Here is a 25,647-nt window from a genome sequence, read left to right on the forward strand (position 1 = left end):
ATTAAAATAGATTAACTAACTTATAAATTAAACTACAAATTTATCAGACCCTATAAAGTATTATAGAAAATTTTAGAAAATAATTATAAACTAGACTTACTATTAAAGGTTAGGCTTTATTTAATCTTTTATGTCTTATTACTTAAATTAGCAGTAAATATAATATAAGTTAAAATAGGCAATAAACTATAATAAATTATAAGACTAAAAGCCTATAAAGTAAAAGTAATTAGAAAAATAGATATAATTAATAGATAAAGAATATACCTAATTAAATAGAAAAATTACTTAAAAAATAAAAATATATAAGAACCTCCTAAATATCTTACTAATGCCTAATAACTCTTAAGGAATTTTTATTAATAATATTAATAAAAAAAATCTTACCTTAATTAATAATATTAGAAGTGCCTGCTAATTAAGCCTTAATAGCAGTAAATAACTTAGTATTATTTACTACTTCTAAATTATTTATAGTTTTAATATTATAATAAAGTATCTTTTTATTATACTCTTATAGCTACCTCTTTTAATAATAAAGATATATTAAATAACTTAATTATTTATTTACTTATTATTATAAGTTTATTAATTTAGTCTTAATTAACTTCTCTTTACATTCTAACTAATGCTTTTTAATAGCAAAATAATTAGCTATAATAAGTTAATAATAAAAATCACATATTAAGGAAAATTTATAAACCTTTAAGAATAGTAATACCCTTACTATTATACTTATAACTATAATACGTATATTATATATAGTGCTTATAACCCTCTTTAGCCTAATACTTTAAGTTTTAGGGTTTATAATAACTATAAGGTATAATAAGAAAACTAGTATTTTTAATTAAAATTACTTATGCTTTTTAGTTATAAGTAGCTTTTAACTTTAATATCTTATTAATATAATATTAAAAAGATAATTATAAGTTTAAGTTAAACCTATTAGAAGAAGGATAATTAAAATAAGAGTTATATAAGTCTTAAAGATAAGACTTAATAAAGGGGAAATATTATATTATAATCCTTATAGTTATATTATATAAAACTTATAAATTTCCCTTAATTAATTAATAACTTATACTTTTTCCTTATCTTTATTATAAGCTACTTAATAAGACTTATAATTAGACTTATAACTTATATATAAGTACTAACTTACTATAGTAAGTTATTATAAATATATAGAATATATTTATTAGTACTTTTATAAATTCTAGCTTACTAGCTATTAATATAACTTCTTTATATTAATTAAGCCTAATATATATTAAACTTACTATTAAGAAACGTAATACTTTAATAATGCTTAGTATATGCCCTATACAATCTGCCAACAATAAACCTAGCATGGCTTAGTTTAACACAGTTAGACCCAACCATCACAACTACCTGCATATTAACATCTATCTAATTAATTAGTTCCTGACCTCCCCTTACTGTTAGTACCCCTCCTTTTTATAATCGGGTTCTTTTTGCCCTGCAGTATCGGCTTAGTGCCTTATTTGCCTGTCGAAGTTCTTAGTTCTCTGTAAATAATAAGGTAACCTTGTAATATATTCTGGTTGCTGCCTTTACAAGAGACTTTAAAGCCTCTATAATTAACTCTAGGGAGCTACTTTTATATCCTCTAATTTACCTTTTAAGGTATTTAGATTAAGATTTTACCTTACAGACTGTATTTAGGGTCTTTAAAACCCAAGAGGTAGATACGCTAGCCTCCTCCTTAATAGGTATTAGAGTCTGTAGCTTTATATTAAGTTTTAAGATTATATTTTCTAGGTTAAGAGGAATAAGCCTGGCTCCTTTAAAACCCCCTTTAATATTACTCTCTATTATAGTGGCTTAAAAGGCATTATAAAAGGCCAGGAGGAACTTAGTCTTTAAAATATAGGTTATAAAGCTTTTTATTATATGCTCTATTTCTTAACTATAAGCCCTCTTAAAGGGCCTAAAGCACCTAGTATTAAGAGGCTAAAGTAGATAAGATATATAAGCTAGTATATAAAGCGTAATAATATTATTCTCCTTATAATATAGCTTAAAGTTAACGAAATAGTGACTTTTATAGCTATTAAGGATTAGAAGATAATAGGTACTAATTATTTGCTTTAATAAATATTAGTTAAAGTGTTTTAGTTACTTAAGACTAGTCTTATTATCTATCTAGCTATTTTAGGTTATGGCGATGGCCTAATTGCCTGGAATGTTGCATTCTTAATACTAATTCTAAAGGTGATTTTAGCCTATAACTATAATAAACGGCTTGATTGCCTAGCCTGCTGCATTAATTACTTAGATTATTATAACCTATTCTCGGTTTCCAGGCTGTAATCTTTTAGGCTATTTATGCCTCTTTATATATATAATAACTATACTAGTTAAGAAAACGCCTATTATAAAGCTAGTCTTATTAAAGTTCTAGATATTATTTAAGTAAATACTATATTTTATAATTATATTTTATATAAGCTTAAACTAGTTATAAATAATAATTAGATCTTTATATTTAGCCCTCTAATAGTTATATCTCTACTAAAAATATATCTTAAGTAGTAGTTATTACTTAATGAAATTTATAGCCTAGCACGCGCTAATGCATAGCATATTGCGGTTATTAAGCAGTTAATTAGCTATTTCTTTAACACTATGCAGTTATAGAGGATATCCTTGCAAATCTAGGTTAATAATAAACTTAAGAAGAATATCTTCTTCTAGTTTAGATAGCTTCTGTAAGTTAGGTATAGTATTGCATCGAGATTGAACCCCTTGCTGGCGGCGATGTAAGGTATTATGATTAACTATATAGATTTCTGCGGCGCGTCAGATACTTAGTTTTAGATTATCTTAAAGGGCCTAAAGTGCAAGATTAAGATTAGCCTCGTAATTTGGTCGTGATATATCTGATTGTTGAGAACTAACTGATAAAGTAGAGAAGATGGAAGGTGAGGGATTTCTGGCCTACTTGCCTGTCTGGCCCACTCGCTTATCATACACGTTACAGAAATACGTTATCTCTTTGAGCAGCACAAGGCAACATCAGGTTACTTGCCCCACTTTGCTTACTAACCACGCTAATACCTGCAGGGTATATAAAGTTCCTGTCAGACAGCTTCTTTAATTAACACTATATAAATTTATTAAAATCCTTATATAAATTAATCCCAATAAGTCTTAAAGAAAATAATAAGCTCTCTAAAGATATAAGGTAGCTTAAATAATTATAGCTTTAAGAGCTACTTATAGAGGGGCCCTAATGACCTTACTGGCGTGCCTAATTTTCTGCCTAAAAAGGGCCGAGGTTATAATTTTTAACCTTTTAACCTAGAATATTATAATTTTAAGATTAACCCTCTATTTAAGGAATTATTTAAATTATTTTTGCTTTTTATACCTATTTCTTTTATATAATTATAAATTAAATATATTAATAGCTAGGTTGCTTACCTGCTTAAAAATGTTATTATTAATAATTAAAATACCTTCTTTTCTAAATACTTATATATTCTTAAGTAAGAAGGCCTCTTTATTATAATAGCTTATATATAGCTTAGAGTCTTTATTTACCTAGGAATTTATAAGAAAATTTTAATTAAGGACTATTAGAAAGTATTTAGCCTAGGAGATTAATGCCCTCTTTACTTAATTATTAAGTTTATATTATTATAGAAGTTTAAGCTAATTATAAGGTATTTTTATACTTTTAACTATACTAAGCTTAATATAAGTAATAAGAGTAATCTTTTAAAGACCTTTTAAGTAGCTAAGGCGTGGTCTAATTATATATAAAAGGTATTTACTAAGCTCTATCTTCTAGGGACTAATTTAATTATAAATAAGTATATAATCCCTTTTAAAGGTAAATTAAAAGAGATAATAGTTATTAAGAATAAGCCTATACTAGTAAGGTTTAAAGTCTAGGTTATTATATAATAGGGTTTCTTTTTATAATAGCTTTAATATATAAAGTTATTACTATATAAAGCTATTATTATTAAGCTACCTATACTAAAGCTATATAATAAGAAGGAAAAGCTATAGATTAAGGTCCCCTTAGTAATATATAAAGTGTTATAATTTACCTACTAAAAAGGCTATTAATATAGATATATTATATCTTTATAGATAACTTCTTCTTATTATTATAGCTTTTCTGCCTTCTTTAGCAGCTTGGATATGGTATTACAGATATAGCGCGCCCTAACTGCAGTATTATTATTAAGTTAAAGTATATATAAGAGATTAGAAAGGTAAGTAATAGTACTTCTTTAGTATATAATAAGGTAATATTAATCCTAATAAAAGATAACTAAATATAAATAACTTTATATATATTTTTTTTATTAATTTATCTCTTTTTAATTCTTCTAGGCTATTTAAATTGCTTAGAAAGATAACTTTATTATACTCCTCCTTTTAATTATATATAGCAAAGCCCCTTATAAGTATATATTAAAAAAGAGGAAATTACCTACTAAAAGAGGCATAAAGGCAGAAGTGTAATACCTATAGCAGGTCTTTAATAGAGATAGCTTTAAGATTATCCCTATTCCTATTATTGCTGCTTAATATAGTAATAAAATGAATTACATTAACTGCGGTAATTAGTTAAGGTTATATATAGCTTATAAGTATTGCTTTTGCCATAGTCCTTGGCAGGCGCTGCTTTGGTCTTTCCTTCTTAATATTACACTTGCAAATAGCTTTATTTTACAGCTTAAAATGTAGCAGCCTTATTGGAAGCCTTATATAACACTTAAGGCTTAGAAAGAGTGTATTTATAATGCCATTTTTAATAGATATGCTGCTAAAGGTCACACTAGGAAGAGAAACCGCACAGGGAAGGAAGAAGATATTAAGGATATAAAAGCATGGCAAAAACACCTGCAAAGAGATATTAACCACGTCTATAGAGGCTTAATTTTAAGCTGCCTAGCTTGTAAGGGCTTCCGGCATGGTCAGGCTTGGCTCTTTAAAAAAATAAAGGAAAAAGAAGGCTATCTTAAGCCTATATTAGGAAATACATAAAGTCGGAAGACCTGGTATAGTTGCAAAGTATGTGATGTAGTGATTTATAATAATGCTAACTGTTGGTACTTCTATCACATGCTAATTTAGGTGTGGATGGAGGTACTGATCGTCGCGATCATTTTGATTAGCGCCTGACCCTTATCATAACCCTGCTGTTGCCTTATGCCACTTGAAGACATACTAAAAGTTTCAATTAACTTTAGAAATACATTTTTAAAAAATGTAAGACAAATTCGACTCTATAATTATAATATAGTAAGTATACTCGCAATATTTTATTAAGTTAGTGAGAGTTGATGGTTTTTGCAAGGGGTCGAAAACGCCATTTTGTATGGGATTTGGAGGTGCGACATTCGCTTATCATACACGTTATTCGGCATTTTCATGGTGGCCACTTATGGGTGGTGGGCGTTAGAGCCTGGCGCCTTTTTGCTAAATGAGCCTATCTCAGGGCGTACGGTACTTGGGCTGGTAAAGCATCGCGTCAAAACGAGCGGATAGCCTAACACAGCCAATCTTTCGCTGCACGCACTCACTGGAACGGGCTAACTACCCTGGACGGAACCCAAGACATAGAGAGAGGGGGGTCTGGCGACTTCGAACTTGCATCTTCATCTATTCAATACAGCCTCTGCAAGACAAGACGAGATGACTCGGCCGCGGATTGACTTGTCGCAGTGGGCGGATTTTCCAGTGGTGGCTACGACGCATCTTAAGCGAAAGCTTCCAACGTCCATCTCGAGGGGTGCCATCTTTGCCATCTCGTCCCTCGTCTTGACGTGAGTGATTCTCAATTATCACATTATTCTATAATAAATTGACTAACGGTAAAAACTCCCAGGTGGATCCTCGCGACCGTTGTTCTCCCTCAGTACCGACCTGCCATCGTATCTCAGATTGACAATGCCCGCCAAACCCTCCCCTCGGTCAGCATCGACTGGTCGCCAAACCATGACCCTCGGAAAAACTACAACGCATCAAAAGTCGCCCTCATCATCGAGCCTGAGCCCCTACTCGTCCTGGTTCCTCTCATCCTGCACATGATTGCCGTCGTGCCCCCGGACTGGCGATTTATCTTTATCGGATCCAAGAAGAGCATCTTTACTGTCGGTCGCGAGTATGGTATCCAGCTCCAGCAGGGACTGGGCAAGATCGACTTGATGAGGCTGCCCAGTCCTTGGTCTATTAAGAGGGACGAAGATCGAAGTCGTCTTCTCACGGACAGGAGGTTCTACAATGAGTTTTTGCCAGGTGTCGAGTATCTCCTGATGTTTAACTCCGAAAGCATTCTGTGCGCCAACGCGAATGTCAGCTTGAATGACTGGCTGGGTTATAGTTGGGCCGGTGCTGGCAAGTAAGTTTGATTCCATGCACTGCAACCTCCATCTTGGGGCGACCTTGGCTAACCCTCACGCCAAGAGCTGATGTTGGACGATTCGCCGGCTGGGGAAAACTCTCACTACGACGCGTCTCGGCGATTCAACAGGTCCTGGGTTTCCAGAAGCGCTACAACGACAGCGATCCCGAGGACCGATGGTTCGGCAAGCGTCTGTATCTCCTCCCCGACGCAAAAGCCGCCAACGCGATCGATCCGCCGTTTGCCGTCACCAACTACATCAGGCCCAACCCGATGGGGTACTACATGCCCGGCCGTGGCAGGGGGCTTGACAAAGAGGTCTGGAAGGTTGAGAAGCACAGAAAAGCGGTCCTGCAGTATTGCCCTGAACTGCACATCATTCTGGATATGAGGCTGGAGAGGGAGAGGTGCGGGGACGACAACAGGATGGGCGAAATTGTGGGACAGCCTACAGAGGCTGGGGCATTATCTCTAACGACTGGACCGGCGTAAATCCAGTAGCGAGTGGAACAGCTACGATGGAACTGTAAATTGGATATCTTGGGTCGCGGCAATGACACATGAATTATTTTCTTTCTTTTCATGCTTCTATTCTGGAGGGTTGGGCTGCTGTATCATCAACCAATTATTGACGCAAGGAGGATAGATTATACTGATCAGGACTCACCAAAATAAAACTCAAACGAGAATCATCTCCTCAGGATGACGGATCCACTGATCAACATGACTGCAGTGATCCTCCGAACACGTTCGGAAGAGACGAGGATGGCACCATTTGTGCACATTCGGCCTCGGCCCGAATTCCCAACCCATGTTCCCCATCCCAGGACACAGCAAGCCAAGGGGACGCCAAAAAGTATATTTTCGAGAACAAGGGGGGACAAAGGTTAACAATACGCAATAACTTAGTCTCCAATATTGGCTGGCCTTGGCTTACCCGTCATGGCCCACTAACCCACAATGGCGGCAGGCTGGCGGCTTATCCAACAAACCAACATCTTCGAGTCTGACAGAGGCCCAAGCGGCGATCCGAGTGATGTTTGAGTCGATCTGGAGGGGGGCGTTTCGTCAAAGCTTTCAAGAGAGGGAAAAGGCAAGAACGAAAAAAAAAATGGAGAAATCTCAAATTGACCATTCTGCAGGGGGCGCGGACATTGCTGGTGGTGTCGTCAGCTGGAATCCTTTGATGCCAGTGAGATTCGAGCATCAGGTTCCGGCATTTCCACCACCGTCTCTCTTGGCTGTTGGAATACCCTGCCAATATGCTTTATCCGACAGTTTGGTCTCTTCAGCATCCATTCTCTGTATCTCTGCCCTACTAGACGGAGCTAGCCTTGCTCTGCTTTGTTTCACTGCTCGTGCAACTACTCTTCCTTTTTAGCTATAGTCGTTCATTTTGTTCAACTAAGCAATTTATCACGAGAGCTTCAGTTTTCAAGCATGCCTCAAGAAGTCGGCAACAAGGCGTCTGTGGACTCCGAGCCCTCCACGTTGGCTTCGCCTGGCGCGGCCGAAGAGACCCTTCTTGTCCAACACGACGACCGTGAGCCCGCTGATCGCGAATTTACCAGGTCTCCCAGTGAGTTTGAGCTGGGCCAGCTGTATTATGATGCGGAAGGGGAAGCTCTCCTCCTGGAAGAGCATGAGAAGCCCGCGCCGGAGCCTATCAAGACATCTCCTGTCAAGGCCATAATATGGACCGTGGTGAACGTGGTTGCGACTGTCTTGATCGTACGCTCTCGTTCTTTCTCCTCCTGTATAGCTGATGATGATGTTAACCTTGGACTTTAGGTTTTCACTAACAAGGCCATCTTCTCCGACAAGGCCCTTAAATTCACGCAGCTCACTTTCGCCGCCTTCCACTTCACCATTACCTGGCTCGCTCTCTTCGTCCTCTCCTGTGAGCGCTTTGCATTCTTCACGCCCCAAAGAGCCTCGTTCCGCCAAACAGCGCCACTGTCCATCGCCATGGCCCTCAACGTCGTCTTCCCGAACCTCTCCCTTGCCTACTCGACAGTCGCATTCTACCAGATTGCTCGAATTCTCGTCACGCCCGTTGTTGCAGCCATGGACTACTTGCTGTATAAGGTGACTCTGCCTGTTCGGGCTCGCATCGCACTGCTTCCTGCTTGCATTGGCGTCGGCATGGTCTCGTACTATGATTCTCGACCGACGAATAATGCTATCAACTCGACTTCCGATCTGGGTGCCATTTATGCGTTTTCTGGTGTCTTCTTCTCATCCCTTTACACAGTCTGGATCGCAAGCTACCGTCGACGGCTGAACATGACAAGCATGCAGCTGCTCTTCAACCAGGCGCCCATCTCAGCTTTCATGTTGCTCTACTTTATTCCCTTTGTCGATACGTTCCCAGCCTGGGCCGAGGTCTCGATGAACCATTGGGTTTTTATTGCTCTGGTAGGCATTATCCTGTTGTATCTCGCGAAGCTGGTGACCTTGCTAACTTTAGTGATAGTCTAGCATCTTTGCCGTTTTGATCAATGTTTCCCAGTTCTTTATTGTCGCTGAAATGGGTCCCGTTACGAGCACCGTCGTCGCGCACAGCAAGACGTGCATCATCGTGGCTTTCGACTGGCTCTCTTCCGGACGAGCCGTGCGCGACAAGTGCGTCCTTGGTCTCGTCATGGCTTTCCTTGGAATCACTGCGTAAGTCATCAATTATATCCGCCTTGTGTGCCAGGTGACTGACTTTTATGTAGTTACTCAATTGTTATGTTGAGGGAGAAATCAAAGGCCAGAAAACAATAAGATGAAGGGTTACACGTTGCGGGAGTTCAAGGGATTGTCTTATAGAGTATTACGAGACTACTGAACGGAATTTATTGTAATCCGATTCTTCTCCTAGAACACTCAATTAAACAATTGCACATAGGTGTCCATATTTTGAAGCATTAATATCGTCCAACTTGGTCCATTTGTTGCCCTATGCTGACGCCACCACTTCACCTTGACTTTGGATTGAGCCAGCTTGACACATGCAAGGTGCGAATTGCTTCAAAGACTAGTCTAGCGGTGCTAGCAGTTGCTTCATATCTTCTTTGTCCAGGCCCAGGTAGGCTAGATTGTATAAAGCATTATGGCAATCGGAATCCTGAGTTACTTATTTTCCCATGACCTTTAAATTGCTCTGACAGTTGTATTCCGATTTGTCCTGATCATCACTCTCTTCACATTCATTCTCGTCCTCGCCTTCATCCTCATCATCGCTACTCTTATTATCATCCATAAGCTGTCCTTCATCCTGGTCTTTAGCAAGGGCCGCATTAACAGGCCCTTTAGGCTGCCAGATATTATCTACCTAGAGCTCACGAAGAGCTCTGAACTGATGTTTGTTCATCCCTCGACCTGTAATTATCTGCATAGTCGTCGGCAATAATCTGGATAATCGAAGCCAGAAGCAGATAAAGCGCTTAAATCCCTTGCGGTAGAGCTTCTCGGAATATGACTTTGCCACCAGCTCAAAGGGCGCTTTATAGGGCGGTCTGGGAACCTGGCATAAAGCCACCTTCTTAGGTATATATCAGTTCTCCAGATGGTCTTACTGCATTGGTCAAGGAGACGGTCAAGCGCTACTATTATTATATAGTCTTATATAGCGTCCTTATATTTCTATTAATCTTGTATACTTATTATTAAAGAGCTTTTTGGCAAGGTGCTTAATAACATTAGGACTAGCTTGCAGGGGAATACTATAAGATAGAGAGCCACGGCTAGGGTAACCTTGGCAATAACTAGCTGTGACCTCTGGATGTCGTTTGCTAACTAGCTCTGAAATGACAAGCCTTGATAGATATAATCACGCAGCCAGTGTTGCATCTGTTATCGAGCTGCAAGCTTAATCTCTTTATTATGCTTTGTCTTTATATAGGCTAGCAGGACCTACTCGCGAATAGAGCGAAGACTATAATGTTTATAGACCGAGCCCTTGCGAACTGTAAGGTATAGGTAAGGTAGTTAGCCGTTTGGTCGCAGTGGAAGTGCTCTGGGTTTAGAAGATTTAGAGAGTAAGTTAGAGGCTTTAGACTATGGCAGGCCGACTTAGGTATATAATGCCTATCGCCTAGGTGATACGGCACGTGCATAGGGTTAAAGGTAAAGCTATATTTAATATAAATTATTGCTGGCTCTGGTGAATTATAGTATAAGCCGAGATTCTTAGGCTTTTAAAGCTAACTTAGCCATAATATAATAATAGCCTCTATATATATTGCAAGGCCTATTATATTAATAAAGTTACAAAGGCACTAAGAGGACTAGATACCTTCTAAAGAGCCATATTTAGATAAAGACATAAAGAGAGAGCTTGATTGCTGCTACCTTCCTCTTAATTGATATAACAGAAGTCACTACTCACTGCGATGTCTAAGAGCGCGGTCTTCTATAAGGTTGGCACGGGCCCTCGTGGAGGAAACGCGGCGCGTTTCGTGTTCTGGTTTACAGGCCTAGACGGAAATGCGCCGCATTTCTAGCCTACATGCGTGATTAGGGCGTCGAATTCATAGTAAGTACAGGAGATAAACTTAGATCAGGCTATCGCAATGATCTTTCCCACAAGTTGTTACAATTTGTATTTCCTAATCTGTCTATGTTACATGTGCCTAATTAACGATGGCGCAACTCGACTGAGTGCTATAAAAATAGCATCATTAATAACGCAGTGGCTGTTGGAAAATCCGGGAATCCCCTTTATCTTCAGCATTTAGGCTATTAGTCTGAAAGTCCTAGATGAAATTATCTAGAGATATAAACCCAAGAAGAACTCTTATCTTAATAATTAATAACCAAGTTTTATAAATATATTTTCACCCAGCACTACTGCGCAATATAAACAACAGTGGCTAAATCCAGCAAATATCCGAGCCATACATTCATTGTTAGCGGTCGTGCGCTGAGATCTAGGTGCACCATCGACGCATCAGTGACATTCAAAGCCCATGTGGGGCGGGCAAACTGGGGCGAGCCGAACGAAGTACTGGTATGAGCAATACGTGTCATGATGAAGCTCTCTGCATAAAGAGAAAGTGGACGATAATGGACATCACATATCCAAAAACCGACCCAGGTGCCAGTTGTGGACGGCAACAGGGAGATTCCCCCGAGTCAAAGGAATAATATAACTGCTGAGGTCCTGTCGAACTCTCCGATGGAGCTGTTCAGGCCGGGCCCCTTAGTAAAGACAGGTACCATATCCTGGAACTGGCCAAGCCTGTTCGCTCCGCATTCTCCGCCATTATATGCTGACACTGACACGTGTAATTCGAAGAAAACTCAGTTTCCGGAGGAAAGTTCTAGACCGCAGTAACCATAGAATATGGAGAATTGCTAAATTAAGGTTCATGCCACTTTCACGCTGATGATTCTAAGTGGGAAGTTTCGTGGGATACGTCGCCGTTGAAGCACAAAGCGGAAGATCAGATCAATAGTGAGAAGAGGATCGCAGTCGCTGTGGTTGGGGGAGTACGCTGCTATGAACCCTAACTGTCGCATTGCATCCCGCTGAAACACTGCTTACCGGTAGCTGCATCACTTGTTGGCTGCATTTGGCTAGGAAGAAAATGAACTCGAGAGGGTCCAACACGAGTAATGGTTACTGCCGAATATTTTAAATTTAACGCTGTTGTGCCGCTGTAGAAGTTAGTTGCAGTTTATTCTTCTTTACCCTGCTTTGGCAGCCTCCAGCCTTTCAGACTCATATCACAATGCCGGCCCTTTCATATCTCGTATCTGTCTTCTATGCCGCAGCCTTAGTACTCGGTAGCCCTCTTATAAAAGCAGGGCAACATGATAAGCCGTTCGCACAAGACGTCGCCTATCAGAACCTCAACGCTAGGGGAGGCAGTATTGATACTATATTTAACGCCCGAGCTGCCAGTAAAAAGCCCTTCTACGCTATTGCTCACCGTGTTAACGATATGGATGCTCTTCTGCTCGCCCTCAACGATGGGGCAAATGCCATCGAAATGGACCTATTTGCGGAAACAACTGGCTGGTGGGCTTCCCACGACGGACCGAGCAAGAATGGGGACACGGCCCGAGACATGTTCAACGCTGTCGCCAGGCACCGCAAGGGGGGTAAACCTATCACCTTTGTCTGGCTCGACATCAAAAACCCGGACCGGTGCGATCCCGATGATCAAACATGGCAGTTCTGCTCCATCGCTGCATTACAAGACCTCGCGAGAGAAATCCTCGAGCCGCAGGGCGTGCGAGTGCTCTTTGGTTTCTACCACACTGAGAATGGCAATGCATACCGGCTGATACGCGACGACCTCAACAGCAAAGAAGCTATCAACGTCGACGGTAGGGCGGCGCCCTTGCTCGAGGAGTTCACGGTCAACGGCCCGGCCGATGTGCGCAAGCGTGTGTTGTCATACGGCGACCCTGACATCGGATACCTATTTGGTAACTGCTCGGAACCTGGAGATGCACATTTAACGTGCACGCAGTTGCGTCAGGCTGCCGCATCTGGTGCGTTTGGCAAGACATTTGGTTGGACAGCTGCAGCGGGGCAGACCCAATACGTGGAAGCACTGCTGCGCGTGGGTGTTGACGGTGTCATATACGGCTTGGGAGGAGCTGACTATGATGGGAGTGCTGCACAAGCTGCTAAGGAAATCCGTAACTCACTTGGGAAGTATTCGGACAGGTACTACCTTGCAGGGAAGGATGATAACCCGTGGTAGCTTTCATACTTGGGTTTGTAGTATGATATAGGTGCTAGAAAGTGGCCTAAAGGCTTCCCCGCGTGCACGGACGGAAAGGGGCTAAGTAACGTTATTTTTACGACAATCAAGCCTCAACACGTCATGTATAGGGACCCGCTTGGTGGTATCTGGTCAACTTACATGCAAGTCTTGGTACAGTATCCGTAATAGTGCGGAAGTAGGGGCAACGAACTGCTGGTACCTGATTAACTATGTAACTTTGACCTCTGTCTGGTGCAGCTTACCCATAACTAAACCGCCACCTAAGTCCCCTTCAAGTCAAACAATTCACGCACGCTCTGGCACTAGTCTCTCTCATAAACATTTTATTAAGGACAGTTTCATAGCTGACACGTTTAGATATTAAATCATTATTACAGGATGTCTAGTCAATGTGATCATCATGACGGTTCTATTAATCACGGGATAATAAAACGCACTTGCTCTTATCATCACGGGTCGATTCATTTCCGGGCCTCCTAATTGTAGTAGCTCTAAAGAGTGTTATTTTACTTGACTGTAATTTCATCTGTCTCTCGAATTTGGGATTTTTAGCGCAATGCACTAACGCATAAAAGAAGTATTTATTAAGTTAAAAGTCTGCCGCGCGAGGTAGGCATAAGTTATAGCAAGAAGTAAAAGCAGTTTAATAACTATTCTATGTAAATATAAGCAAGTAAAGCACTGTCTATTTACCTAATATGAATTTAATAATACTACCCCCTAATCAGCCTATAAGTAAGGTATTCCATTATATTCCTTAAAGACAAGTAACCGAAGAACTTTATAAAATCGTTAATATACTGGCTTTGGATTTTTATATGCACTGGCTTTGTGCTGATTCCTTGCTTTGGCGTAACATTAACAGGAGTTGAACAGATCGCGTGTGCCTTGATGTCCTCAATTGCATGTGTATTGTCCCAACTCCATCCCCCGCCTTCCTCGGAGAGGGGTCTGCTTATTATGCTTTCCTGAATGGGTCTAGGGTTGCCGATAGCTGACTATTAGGTTATATAATACCCTATGCGGCCATCCTACTGTCTAATAGTAATACACTCAAGTATATAGAATATATTTATTAGCACTTTTATAGCCTTTTAGCTTACCAGCTATTAATATAATTTCTTTATATTAATATGCCTAACCTGCTCTATTAACTATTAAGAGATATAACACTTCGCTTAAGCTTAGTATAACACCCTACTGTATCTGCTAATATAAACCTAGTATGGACTAGTTTATCCCTTGGAAAACCCAACTATTATATATTTAGAGCTCTTATTCAGTATAGTACTGCATTACCTTAAGTACTACCTATACTGTTAATTATAGCTATTAACCGACCTATTACTGCAAGCTCTGCAGCTATTAACACCTCAGCACTACCGTACAGCACTGAACTACCACCTAGTAATGCTGAGATAATAGCGGAAATCTAAATACTGCGTAATACAGTTTACTGACTGCTATTGAACAGTAGGATGGCCGGTAAGTGGGTATGACCGGCAGGTGGATACTGCATGGTATGACAATAATGTAGTCAGCCCAAGAGTTAAAATCTTATTGTCTAAAACCGAAGCACGCACGACTAGATTCCAACAGACGCCCGTACGACTAACTATCCCTCCAGACGCCCACGCGACTCTGATATCCACTGCCGAAAGAGATCCCCTCTTTGCTTCGTCAGTAGCTCGTTCTTTTTCCGCAGGCCCTCGGCCTTGGCCAGGCGATCTTGCTCCGGCAGCTGGGCAATACGCTCAACGACGTCAATCTCATCCTCGCCCTCCTCACGATAGTAGACGTCCTCTAGGCTGAGGAAGCGGTAGGCATCAAGCAGGTCGTCATCGGCGATGAGCGGCGAGCCCACGATTAGCGAGGCCGCAATGGTCGAGGAGGCCTTGCTTTCGACGTACTCGTAGGAGGCGAAGGCGGGCAGCATCGCAGTGGCTGAGTGCAGCACGTCGTAGAACTCCGGGTAGGGGAGCCCGCGGTGGAACTTGATCCGGTCTTTGGCCTCGTCTGGTACTTTGGGCAGGCCGCCGTTGCCGACAACGTGCAGCTCGATGGCCTGGCGGTCGCTGTTGAGCTTGGCGAAGCGCTTGAAGGTGCCCTCGTAGTCACGGTTTGGGCGGCGATTGACGACCAGGTCGCCCTGCATGGCGAAACGAAGCGTCGCCTCGTTCTTTATGGGCGCGGTGGGGATCGTGAAAACGGGCGGGAAGGTGCTGATGGGGACGTTGTGCACTTCCATCTTTGTCGCCCAGTGCTTTACGATGACCGTCATGTAGTTGGTAACATGGTCGCTGAGCGTGATGAAGCGTAGCCGTTTTGCCTCGATCCACGGCTTCACGGCTTGGAAGCGACGGTCCTCCTTCCACTCGTTGCCGTGGTGGACCGTGGCAAAGAGGATGCTGCTGGTATTGTGGAGGAGATGGGCGAAGGTTGGTTTGAGCTTGGCGTCGATGAGATCGTAGTCGCTGGTGACGGACAGCACAATATCCGGCTCGGCAGCGGTCTCGCTCTCGAAGTACTTGGGCCGAAACTCATTATCGGTGACCAGCTTGCGGTTGTCGGCGCCGGGGATCAGTTCGTAGATGGAGCCAATCCCGAATCGTTGGGCAGCCAGGAAGACGTTGGAGTTGCACTCAGACAGCTGTCCCAGCGCGCTCAGGTAGCTCGCCGATACTTCGTCATGGCAGCCCTTGCTCTCTATCACCGACACCTTGACCTCCTTGCTAGCGAAGGGCGAGCCGGGGTTCCGGTAGTTGAATGTGGTCGAAAGGGAGGAGAACTGATAGAAGACCAGCAGAAGGAGAGCACATGCAGCGACAGTTACGTATCGTGAGGCCGGCCGGGTCGCAATCATGGCTAATTCTTGACGGGTTTCAAAGTAGAGGGGTATATAGCTGAAGAAATGAACGAGCGAACAAAGACATTTTTGAACAGAGTAGAGGGGCGTATACGTGAAGAATGTACGAATGTACGGATGTAACGAACCAATAATCGATCGATCGAACCTGAAGTTTCAGGCTGGAAAAAACAGGCTGGCGTTATCAGGAAATGGATACAGTGCGTGGCAATAACGCGGCTGTTGAGGTTTACAAGATCCTGTTACGTGACTTATTTTGCGCGTTGGCTTCCGCACCAATCCACAGACAGGAGTTGTTCACCGAGGAGACTGACGCTCCATTTGGTCAATAATAACTCTATTCAGGTGGCTGAACAAGTGCCTCGAGGGGACGAATGGGAGTGGCTAGTTTAATTATTTAGTTGAACCTAATTTCGTTGAGAAATTACAGAATGTTGATGACCTTACATTTGAAAAGTGATGCTGGGGATGGCGAAGGTTAGGTGCGCCACTCTACTTAACGCAAGGGGATCGGGAGAGACTGGTGGCATGCTTGACGTCAACTTGGGATCATTACCAAGCCTAGTGACCAATGCTCTCATCGACTGTAGTAGAGTCCGTTTACTTGCCCTACTTTGCAGGGGGTAGAGTCGATTAAGAAGGTTGGAGTAGAGACCATTTACCTGCCAACTAATAAAAATGGTAAAACGCGTATTATAGGACCAGAATGGTAAGTTCGAGATCTAGTCGCGTTAATAGGTAGAGCGAGATAATAATATTGCTTTTAATTATAGTACATAAAGCAATATTAAATATAATATAAGTATTAGCGCAAGATAGAGCTCTTTTTATAGACTTAATAATATAATATAATAGCTATATTTATTAATATTATAAAACTATTTATATACTTATTAAAATACCAGATTGCAATATATAAGACTTGCCGTTTTGCCTATATAGTAAATAAGGTAACTACTTATTTATAAGTAAGATATCCTAGTATATTACCTATAAAGCGACTTCAAGTAGTAGCAAACATCTAGGCACTGCCTTATATTATCTAAAACCAGGCTGAGATATGTGGGCTTTACTATCTGCCGCTGAATACTAAACCTATTCCCTATCTTGCAGTCCTGTACACAGACGGGCTTAGATATTGGAAGTGTTATTATATTATCTATTAAGTTTAGAAGATTTAAGAGCATTACTATACTAAGCATAACTAATAGAATTCTAATAGTAAAAGAAAACTAAGGGGTAGTATTAACAATACCGCTAAGCTGCTATAGATATAAGGCATTTACTATTAGCAATTCTTTCCCTTAAGAGTAGGCAGTAAATTATTTAAAGTTAGCTAAAGACTAATAGACTAGAAGAGAATACCGGAATTAGGATTCTTAAGCACTTTAACTCTACTACTAAAACTAGCTACCTTAATACCTAAGCTTTATGCCTATATAAAGGGCATATTATTACAGGACTAGAGCTTTATTAAGAGGGACAACAAGCCACAGGTCTATAGCAAAACATAAGGAGATGACTCTTTTATAGCCATAAGTCTTTGGCTAGAGCGCATATAATAGCCAGCTATCTTCCATAAATCACAGCAAGACATTCTACGGGCTCTAACTTAGCTGCCTAACCACCATGCTCTAATAGTAGACTATATTCTAGGCCAAGGACCTAGCCAGGGAGACCTAGATATTGTAAGCCTATGGCAGGATAAGTAAAAGATAGCATGCATTATCAGTGCCTTGGACTACGTCTTAGATCGGTGTGAGATAACGGTCTGCCATATGGGCCAATTACTCTTATATTAGCTTTGCAATTCAAGGCTTAAGTCTTATAGTCAGAATCCCTTTACTCTCCTAGCTGAAGATAGTAGCCGGAAGAGATATTAGAGACTATGGAAGCGGTTTATAGCCTTTGTCTTTCGAGGTTATCGAATGCCTGCTTCTGTTCGAGAGTCCGAAACGAAAATAAGGCTAGATATAGAGCATTCAAAACAGCTACAGCACATTTAGGAGCATTAGGTATGGGCTATAATTGATATATCTAGAGGATTCTAGCCAGCTAGACCTAGCTATACCGAGAGTCACGTGCTGCTACGTGGTGCATAACTGGAGATCTCTAGGCCTATAAGGTAGAGCAATGCTTGACTGAGCAGTAATGAAGAATATAATGCTGAGAGCGATAAGGATAATTATAAGACTTCTAAAGATAAAGATAAACTTGATAATGGCCCTGGCTATATAAGCAACTTAGGAGGGAGTTACGTAGAGGCCTCACCTAGACCTGGCTCCTAAGCTGTTACAGAGTCTAGAGATACCATATTTTGGGATTTTCTAAAGCTTCTCTTCCAGTTTTGCATCTCATTAAGCACAAAATCCTTCCTTAATGGCCAAGCCAGCTCTACGATACTTATTTACTTCAGCGGCATTCTTGGTTTCTCAGATAACAGTCGTCAATTCCTACTAGCTCGGCCTTATTGCCCACAGCTATCATGCCTCGTGTATGTCCAACGGTTGCTCTTTCTGGAGTATGCGTTGCCGCTTCACCCTTATCACACGCTTGGAATCCAGCAACGACCACAGGAACAGCAACTTGAGCAGCTGAACGACATCCGTGGAAGGTATATGGTGGCAAGCTCGCAGACAGCACTTGCAGAGTGACTAGCCTCTCGAGACTCAGGGCGTGCCATTGCCCGGACCGAACCGCCCTCTTTTTTCCTGAACTGGAGTGACGATGGTCAGTCTGTTCGTATCGAAGATAGCTTTAGTTTGACGATGGAAGACTTTCGCCAACTACCAGGTTATTTTATTGCTCGGGCGGAAGAATTAACGGCGAAGCTGATGTTTAACATCGAGCCTGACATTAACCTAGCGACGGTTAAAGATGACCTAAGGAACACACAAACTGGATACTCCTATATCAAACACCCCGATAATGGTCTTGACACCGCCTATCAAGACCTCGTTGTGCAAGCATGTACATCCCGTAAGCATGGGTTGTCTAGGCGCGGTGAATGTAGCTTTAACGCTATTGAGTCATACCTTAAGGAGACATTAAACCTCAAGGAGATGCTTCTAGGCGGGTTATATACGGCATGTGGGCAAGTCCCAGGGAACGTGATCTACTCTGTCTAGAGAGTGAGAACAGTCCAACGGCAATTCGAGGGGCTCTTTATATGGAATGGCTATATGGTGTACATCATACGGCATTACAAGGCCAAGAGACTCACCAACCGGGAGTTTTATGTAATACGCTTTCTACCTATCAGACTAGGTGTCGCTATGTTCAAGTACCTCGTCTGGATACGTCGATTTGCAAACCTACTACGGCGCGAACGATCTGGATATTTGGATACAAATCCAGGGCCCTTAAAGGGACAGCGGCTTGTCTTTAATTCGAATGGGAATATATGGTCAACATCTCGGCTTACAGCAATACTTCAAACAGTAACCTCTAGAGTATGGCTACAGAAGATGAACATTCAGCATTACCGCCAAATTTCGATTGGAATCACAGAAACGAATGTTCGGGAAGTGCATTCACCGTTCAACCGATATGATGATTCTAGCGCCAAAGCGGATCTGAATGTCGTATTTGCCTGGCAAAGCGGACTTCGGCCTTTACAAAGGGGCATTACATACGGTCTTGATGGCGCATTTCCACATCAGCTTCAGCCAGCGCTTTTTCGAGCATATGAGTGGGCATCAACTCGCTGGCATGAACCTTTACATCAACCTAGTAAAGTGTTACCACCAGCTCCATCATCAATACTGACATCTCTAAAGAGTGACAAAGGAGGATACAAGCGCAAGGCGAATCACCCCACTATGGAAGGGGATCGTTCAGTGGCTTAGGGATCTACATTCCTCTAAGCGAGTAAAGTGGCTAGACCCAGCCAAGATACTTGCAGGATCTACGTCAAAGAGTCAGTCTAATCCCCTTAGTACGGAGGTTCATCGTGACGAGCATTGTGTGCGGTTAGGAAATATAATCTGTATTCTTCATGGCCATCGTGTCCTTATATGTCTGCTTTGCAAGACAGCAATCCAACCAAGCAATGGTATAGAAAACCATTTCCGCAATCAACACAAGAGCAAAGGCCATATATTACAAGAGATTATGTCTTTTTGTGCTCGTTGGATACTTGAGGATCCCATAAGAGTATCTCTGCCAGAGCATGGCAGCTTGGCGATACCTGAGCTGGCAAAATATACAGGGTTTAGCTGTAAGGAATGTACATTCCTAACAATCAGTCGCAATAACATAGGTCACCATAATACGAAACATACTAAGGGGGGTAGCAATGAGAATAGATAGGTCGAGGTGCTATTACAAACCTTCATGAAGGGCCGTTTTGTACGATATTGGATTGTTCAGGAATAGCTCTTTCCGGTAATATAGTTTCATCAGTCATAACAATTAGGCTGTTTTCTGGCTGTAACTAGATCTACACTATTATTAGGACTGGATGTGGCAGCCATAACTAGTCACCAGCGCTCGCTGGCTAATAGCAAGATCAAACGGGTAGATGAGTTAGCAACTTCTCTGGAGGATTTCGGGACCTTACGGTTCGTCACCGAGCAGATCAACTTCTCAGATTGTGGAGAGCAAATCATTATCAAATACGTAGGAGTTGCGCGCCCTCAAATCATGTCTTTCAAAAGGTCGAGAATTTTCAAGGCCGCCATGAAAAAATCGGTCCCCGCTGCCGTTGTAACTTCGCAAAAAGTGGCGACGGTCACAAAGCAAATTGGATCCATCGTTACACGAGACTCGGGAACACAACACTCGGGAAGGATTCGGGAAATTCACCAACGAGACGGCAAAATGGCATTTCAGCGAGTCCTTTTGACCCGAAACGGAGCAAGCGGGGTCGACCTGGTTCAAGTAGATGGTGAAATTGAAGACACTCAACCTATTGTGGCGCTGCCTAGCACAACAGCGAATAGCCACATAAAGGTAAGCGTCCACGCGCCAAAGTCTCGCGAGGAGAAAATCACTGTCATCCTCCACAAAGCAGCGCAGCCATGGTACGACTTTTCTGCCGATGGCGAGACTGGCGGTCCGATGATTGTGAAAAAGGATCAAAGGGCAATCCGCCAAAGTCGAAAAAGGAAGGTTTTAGAGGTCTCGGAGACGGTAAAAGAATCATGGAAGAATCTAAGACTAAATGAATAGCTAAGGGAAGCAAGGGTTGTTAAAGCTGTTCAGTGCTAAAGAGGCTATTTTGGTTGGATTAGAATTGTAAATGGGGAGAGCTTAACCAGAATGACCTATCCTATCCTATCCTGACAATTATTGTTTGCGTCGACAGCCTACTGTACCAAGGACTGCTTGAAATTTACTAAATTATACACTTTTCGTCCGTGCGCTGGCCCCCTGTCGTTATTACTTTTATGAAATGATATCCATTTTATCTGTGCACGCGGGGAATTGTACAACAATTGATTTTGGACTGTGGTATTAGAGATTGACTACTAGGCGGTAGGACTAGGGATACTGCATTTTTAACTATATGCGAAGGGATTAGAAGAATTATTATTAGTTAGGAGAAAATTCGTAGTAGAGACTGCCTGTTATAATAGACCTAATAGGGGCCGAGATTATAGTAAAGTAAGATAATGCCTCTTTTTTAATACTAAAGAGACTAAGTTAAATAATAAGGCTAATAAGTAAGGTCTAAGATATTATATAATAATTAGAAGATATTACTAAAGAAATATAAAAAACTGCCTAATAGATAATATAAAATATACTAATTAAAAAATAAATTAATTAATTAACTAAAACCTAAAAAAGTAATAGCAGTAATAATAATAGTAATAAAAGGGCAATATTATAAAAAGCTTTAAATTTCTTAATAGAGTTATATAAGGAGACTAAGAGGCTATAAGAAGTATTAAAGGAATAAATAGAAATAATTAAGGAACTTAAAAAAGCTATTATAAAGCAGGAAAAAATAATATATAAAATAGGTAAGTAAATAATAGAAATTAAGGATTAAATAATTAAGAAGCTATAATATATCTATAAGTAGCTTAAAACTATTATTATAAATATAATAAATAGACTTTAATAATTATATATTAATATTATATAATTAATATAGTTCTTTCTTTATAATAATTTAAAGACCTTAATTACTTTTTTAAACCTTATAAATATACTTTATTATATAATTAATATTTTAAAATTAAAAGAAAATAAGGCTAGGCTCTTAGCTAAGATAATTTAAGTAATAATAGAAAATAAAGTCTATATTAAATTAAATAATCCTATATAATAATACTAAGTAGTAAATAAGGACTTAAAGAATCCTTATTATATTAAGATTACTTATAAGGATAAGAGTAAGTATAAGATTATAAAATATATAATAAAAATAAAACTAGCTTTAAGAGCTTATATTTTATAAGATAACCTTTACCTAATTAAAGTAAATAATATTAATTATATTATAATATTAAATAAAAAGAATAAAGTTTAAGCTAAAACTATTAAGATACTTAGCTAAGAAAATAATATTAAAGTTATTAAGGTAATATAGCTTAATAAGAGAGATATCCTTAAAGTATATAGTTTAATAGTTATATATCTTAAAAAATAATTAAAAGTTAGGTAATTTATTATTAAAGGATTCTTTATAGCTAGAAGAAAATCTAATATTATAAAGATATTTAAATATTATAACTACCTTAAGTAATATTATAACTATTAATAAATTATAAATTATAAGGCTTATTAATATAATAAACTATAAGTTTATAAAAAGTATATATAAGAAGGCTATTACTATAATATATATATAAAAATAGTTTTTAAATATATCTTATATAATGGCCTTTATAAGTTATATAATAAAAACTACTAAAAGCTTTATTTATTATAATATAAATAAAACTTTTTAGCTATTTTAATTAAATATTAAGAAATAAAGATTAATATATAATAATTTAATAAATAATAAGGATATTTAAAATATAACTATATTAGCTATTTAAAAACCCTAGGTATAAAGGATTTAAGGTAAATTATTAATAATACTTATAAGGTATTATAAATAGGTTAAAATAGTACTTATAATAAAAAGGGAAGGTAGATAGGTAATTTAGAGTATACTTTAGGTAAATAAGGAGGTAAAAGCTAAGTAGGTGCTAATAAACTCCTTAAATATAATAGTAGTAGTTATTTAGCTATTAGATTATCTAGTCTTTATAATATCTATTTATATACCTAGGGGAGATACTTAAGCTTTATAAAATATATACTTTAAGCTTTATAAAGCTATTAAAAAGGTAAGATAGAAATTAGGGAGAGCAGTAGATCTAGTTATTACTAGCAATTTTAACTGCTATAACTAGATATAGGGCAGAGATAATATATTAGTAAAGAGATAAGGTAAGGCAGATTTAATTATTAACTTAATAAATAACTTTATATTTAAAAGCCTCCTTTATTAAGGTATAAAGATATAATAAAGTAGAGATTATAAAATTATTATTAACTTAATTCTAGCTTTTAAAGAGCTAGTAGATATAAATATTAAATATATAATATATAATATAGAGTATAAATTAGATTATTATATAATAGAGATAGTATTTAATATCTTAGTCCTAGTGCTAAAATAGGATAAAAGACTTCTATTTAAGAATATATTATAAAAAGAGATTAATAGCAAGATTATAGATATACTAAGGGATAGGCTAGTAAGAAATATAGTATAATAGAAAATAAATAAGTTAATATTAGCAGTCTTAGAAGCTATTTAGACCTTAATACTAAAAGCCAAACTATCCTTATATATAAAATAGTAATAAACTAATAATCTTATATAGCTGCAATATGTATATATATACTAGAGGAACAGAGTGCAGACTGCAAGATATGCTAGTTAGACTTCCTTAAACCTTAAGGGCTTAATAACCGCTGCAGCGAAGTAATACTATAATGCCATTTAATAATATAAAATAAACTATTAGAAAGAGTTCTTAGCAAATAATAATAATATCTAGAAAGTAGCTAAGTATATAAAGTCTAGGGATAATATAGCTTTTAAAAAAGTACCCTAGCTTACTAAAGTAAATAGAATAAAAATAATAAATTATTAAAAGCAAGCTAAAGAACTTCTAGCTAAGTTCTTCCTATTACTATTAGATAATATTAAAGATAAAGGATTAAGGTAATAGAGAGCTCTAGTAGAGATGCTAAAACTAGCTTTAAAGGAAGTAAAGCGCTAATTATAAGAAATAAAGTTATAAAAAGCACTAAAAGAGATAAATTACTAGTAATTATCTAAAAGCAGATCTAGCTATTAATAAAATATAATATCTTTAATATCTTTTAAGTATTACTAGAAGAAGGCATAATACTAAAATAATAAAAATATAGTTAAATTATCCTACTTAAGAAGTTAATAAAAGATAACTATATAATTATAAAAGCCTAAAAACTAATCTTACTCCTAGCTATATTAGGCAAAGTATTAGAGTTAGTAATAGCTAAGAGAATCTCCTATATAGTAGAGGGTTACAGGCACCTCCTAACTAATTACTTTAATATATATAAGCAACAATTAGCAAAGTAAGCCCTTATATTTCTATAAGAATATATCTTCTTAATATAGCGCTTATATTACATTATAAGTCTTATTAGTTTTAATATAAAAGGAGTATATAATAATATATATAAAAAGAAATTATTATAATATATAAAGGTAAAAGGGATTCTAAAAGGTCTCTTATAATAGGTTAATATATTTTACTTAGAGCAGACTATAACTATTATAATTAATAGTTAAAGTTTAGAAAGCAAACCTCTATTATAAATAAGGATCTTATAAGAATTGCCTTTATTACTAATACTATTCTTATTCTTTAATATAGACTTAATATAAACCTAAATTAATTAGAATAATAAAGCTATTATATTTATAAATAATTATATAATATAGGTATTAAGACTAATAGCTTAAAGTAATTAAAGAAGAATTTAAGTAGTTATTAATAAAGCTTTTAATTAAGAGAGATATAGTAATATAATATTTAAAGTAGAAAAGATAGTAATTATATATTTTACTAAATATATAAGTAAAATAGACTTAAAACCTTTTATTATTAAGGGCAAGAAAGTTATCTTAATAAATTAGGTTAAGATTCTTAAGGTAATTATAGACTTATGCCTTTACTATAAGTAATATATTATAAAGGCAATAATAAAGGGATTAAAAGCAGTAATAGAATTAAGATAATTAAAGAGAATTGCCCCCTTAATAGTAAGATAGCTTTTTATAGATATAGTAGCTCCTATAATAAACTATGCCTTTAATATCTAGATATATATATATATAAGATAGTATTAGTATATACTATTTATTAAGTTTAAAGAGTAGGAGTATAGGCAATTATAAGGTCTTTTATAAGTATAATAATAAGAGTAGCTAAGGCAGAAGCTTATATAATAACTATTTATAAATAGTTTTAGAAATAAGTAAGTAAATTTTAAGTAGATATATATATACTTTTATATATAAATCTAGTTTAAAATCTCTTATAAAGGATTAAAGCTTTTTAATAATTTATATCTTTACTTAAATATATTATAAATATATATAAAGAACTACTAAGAAATATTATAAAGACTATCTAACTATTTGCCTTTACTTTTAT

The 25,647-nt window shown here is 38.1% G+C and overlaps 7 protein-coding genes across 7 annotated transcripts; 5 read left to right on the forward strand and 2 right to left on the reverse strand.

The window, feature by feature from the left end:
- Positions 1 to 5,399: 5,399 nt before the first annotated feature.
- On the forward strand, positions 5,400 to 6,998 carry BKA55DRAFT_584330 (uncharacterized protein). The gene is made up of 3 exons (XM_046194304.1): positions 5,400 to 5,813; positions 5,876 to 6,388; positions 6,454 to 6,998. Exons 1-3 carry the CDS (start codon positions 5,683 to 5,685, stop codon positions 6,881 to 6,883), a joined length of 1,074 nt encoding a protein of 357 aa, XP_046042656.1. The 5' UTR covers positions 5,400 to 5,682; the 3' UTR covers positions 6,884 to 6,998.
- An 833-nt stretch (positions 6,999 to 7,831) lies between these two features.
- On the forward strand, positions 7,832 to 9,062 carry BKA55DRAFT_527244 (uncharacterized protein; the record flags this gene model as incomplete). The annotated part of the gene is made up of 3 exons (XM_046188913.1): positions 7,832 to 8,122; positions 8,183 to 8,809; positions 8,868 to 9,062. The coding sequence occupies 3 exons, from the start codon at positions 7,832 to 7,834 to the stop codon at positions 9,060 to 9,062; spliced, it is 1,113 nt and encodes a 370-aa protein (XP_046042657.1).
- A 1,330-nt stretch (positions 9,063 to 10,392) lies between these two features.
- On the reverse strand, positions 10,393 to 10,563 carry BKA55DRAFT_463521 (uncharacterized protein; the record flags this gene model as incomplete). Its single annotated transcript, XM_046186103.1, has 1 exon — positions 10,393 to 10,563. A coding segment is annotated over one exon (171 nt), but the record flags the coding sequence as incomplete, so codon positions are not given.
- A 1,516-nt stretch (positions 10,564 to 12,079) lies between these two features.
- On the forward strand, positions 12,080 to 13,468 carry BKA55DRAFT_584334 (uncharacterized protein). Its single transcript, XM_046194305.1, has one exon. The coding sequence runs from the start codon at positions 12,112 to 12,114 to the stop codon at positions 13,093 to 13,095; it is 984 nt and encodes a 327-aa protein (XP_046042659.1). The 5' UTR covers positions 12,080 to 12,111; the 3' UTR covers positions 13,096 to 13,468.
- A 1,266-nt stretch (positions 13,469 to 14,734) lies between these two features.
- BKA55DRAFT_716950 (uncharacterized protein) lies at positions 14,735 to 15,982 on the reverse strand (the record flags this gene model as incomplete). Its single annotated transcript, XM_046200913.1, has 1 exon — positions 14,735 to 15,982. One exon carries the CDS (start codon positions 15,980 to 15,982, stop codon positions 14,735 to 14,737), a length of 1,248 nt encoding a protein of 415 aa, XP_046042660.1.
- A 2,318-nt stretch (positions 15,983 to 18,300) lies between these two features.
- On the forward strand, positions 18,301 to 18,639 carry BKA55DRAFT_527140 (uncharacterized protein; the record flags this gene model as incomplete). Its single annotated transcript, XM_046188904.1, has 1 exon — positions 18,301 to 18,639. A coding segment is annotated over one exon (339 nt), but the record flags the coding sequence as incomplete, so codon positions are not given.
- Positions 18,640 to 19,167: 528 nt separating this feature from the next.
- BKA55DRAFT_527196 (uncharacterized protein) lies at positions 19,168 to 19,833 on the forward strand (the record flags this gene model as incomplete). Its single annotated transcript, XM_046188909.1, has 1 exon — positions 19,168 to 19,833. The coding sequence occupies one exon, from the start codon at positions 19,168 to 19,170 to the stop codon at positions 19,831 to 19,833; it is 666 nt and encodes a 221-aa protein (XP_046042662.1).
- Positions 19,834 to 25,647: the final 5,814 nt, after the last annotated feature.

Source organism: Fusarium redolens (assembly GCF_020744475.1).
Source record: "Fusarium redolens strain MPI-CAGE-AT-0023 chromosome Unknown BKA55scaffold_25, whole genome shotgun sequence".
Lineage (NCBI taxonomy): Eukaryota > Fungi > Ascomycota > Sordariomycetes > Hypocreales > Nectriaceae > Fusarium > Fusarium redolens.